The sequence below is a fragment of the Nannospalax galili genome, unplaced genomic scaffold (genome assembly GCF_000622305.1).
Source record: "Nannospalax galili isolate Female #2095 unplaced genomic scaffold, S.galili_v1.0 scaffold286, whole genome shotgun sequence".
NCBI classification, from domain to species: Eukaryota; Metazoa; Chordata; class Mammalia; order Rodentia; family Spalacidae; genus Nannospalax; species Nannospalax galili.
Window position 1 is genome coordinate 3,548,633 of NW_008359442.1, and position 1,962 is coordinate 3,550,594.

The 1,962-nt window shown below is 36.7% G+C and overlaps 1 protein-coding gene across 1 annotated transcript in view; it reads right to left on the minus strand.

The window, feature by feature from the left end:
* Erlec1 (endoplasmic reticulum lectin 1) overlaps positions 1-1,962 on the minus strand; it is a gene marked incomplete in the record, with an annotated part of 34,851 nt that overhangs the window by 21,458 nt on the left and 11,431 nt on the right. The window contains 2 exon segments of the mRNA XM_008823018.3: positions 794-923; positions 1,018-1,241. Coding sequence (XP_008821240.1) covers positions 794-923; positions 1,018-1,241 — 354 coding nt within the window.

Sequence of the window (1,962 nt, forward strand, 5' to 3'; positions counted from 1 at the left end):
CTAGCACTTGGGAGGCAGAGGCAGGCGGATCTCTGTGAGTTCAAGGCCAGCCTAGTCTACATAGTGAGTTCCAGGGCAGCTGGTTACAGGGAGACCCTGTCTTAAAAAGACAAAAACCAAAGAAACAAACAAATATACAAAGAAACAAAAGCTTAGTTGGGACTGTAAACATTTAACTGTAATGAATAGGGCGTTAAACTTAAAATATGTAATTATGCTGGGCGTGGTGGCACACGCCTTTAATCTCAGCACTTGGGAGGCAGAGGCCAGCCTGGTCTACATAGTGAGTTCCAGGACAGCTGGGGCTACAGGGAAACCCTGTCTCAAAAAGACCAAAAAAAAAAAAAAAAAAGAAAAAAGTAATTATGACTCTAAGAGAATGTAAAATTGCGTCTCAAAAGTGTAAGAAACAGAACTGAAATTATTCAAGAATTAGAATTAAAAATTTCGAGGGGGCTAGAGAGATGGCTCAGTGGTTGAGAGCACTGACTGCTCTCGTAGAGGACCAGGCTTCGATTCCCAGCACCCACATGGTGGCTACAAACCATTCTTAACTCCAGTTCCAGGGGAATCTGAAGCCCTCTTCTGACCTCCATGGCATTGCATGACATGGGTGCACTCACATACATGCAGGCAATACACTCATACACATAAAAAGAAAAAACTAAAAAAAATTTTTTTGAGTCAGTAAAATAAGTTGCCATTATTATACTACAGAAATTAACACACTGATCCATGTCATGAAATGTGGAGGATGAAGCACTGAGACGTTATCATTAGTTAACTTGCATACCTCTTTGTTTCTCCTAAAGGGCACCCTTAGTATTTCTTCCTGCTGCTCCAACTGTCTTAGTGTGAGGGGTTTAAATGGAGATCCTGGCAGTGACTGGCAAAATATGTCATTCACAGGAGACGCTCTGAACCTATTTGGCAAGAAAAAAGCATTAAGCCTAAGCACAGAAAACTTTAAAGAGCACATGTGCATTGTATGTTTAGAATATTAAATGCACATCCTACCTATATTTAGGATGATTGCACAAGAGTGGTGTCAAAATGACAACTTCATATTCACAAGTTGTAACTTCAGCTACTGAAAGAATTTCATGCTTAGATTCAGGATGACATATGTACATCACAGTACTTGATCTGGGTCGGTTCTGTTTCAAACTACAAGGTGTACCATTTCCCATTCCCACTGGATAGTAGGGTGTCATCTGACCTTCGATATTTTTAGTGGGAATCTTAAAAAAAAAGTATAAGACAGACTTTTCATTAGAAATTGAGGTGGGTTTGAGGACAGGGGAAGCATTTATTCTGAAAGAAAACTACATTTTATTTGTAAATAGAAGAGTAACATTTCTGTATTATCTTTTAAGAGCATCCTAATGTTTTGATTAATAAGTTCTTTCTTGAACAAATATATTTTTACAGATAGCTTAATACAGAAAAAAGAAAATTATTTACTTGCTAAAATTAAGGTGTTAATATACATTTATATAGAAAACAAATCATGATTAATATGAGTTATTCCAACAGTTCTAAAGAACCAGAGTAAGATAAATATAGAAGAATTTACTATACTGAGCTGCTCAGAACTTTCTTCACTAAACTCTTTGTGAGTGGCTGTTTCGGAGTTTAAATTCTACAAGTTTCAAGGTTGATTTGACAAAAAGTAGGGCTAGATAGTAAAACATGATCTTCTATGTAGGAATCTAGATATCGTATGGATACATTTTGTTGCAAACTTTTCTTCTCCAGTATTAAAAGCACATACTTTGCAGCATATAAACTAACTACATAAATCTACAAAAGTCTAGCAAAAGGAAAATTTAAAATGTTTTCATGAAATGGGACAATAAAGGTCATACCTGAGAAGACAAGGATCATTAAGGAGCTAGCTCCCATGTTTTTATTTCATAAACACACACACACACACACACACACACACACACACACACACAC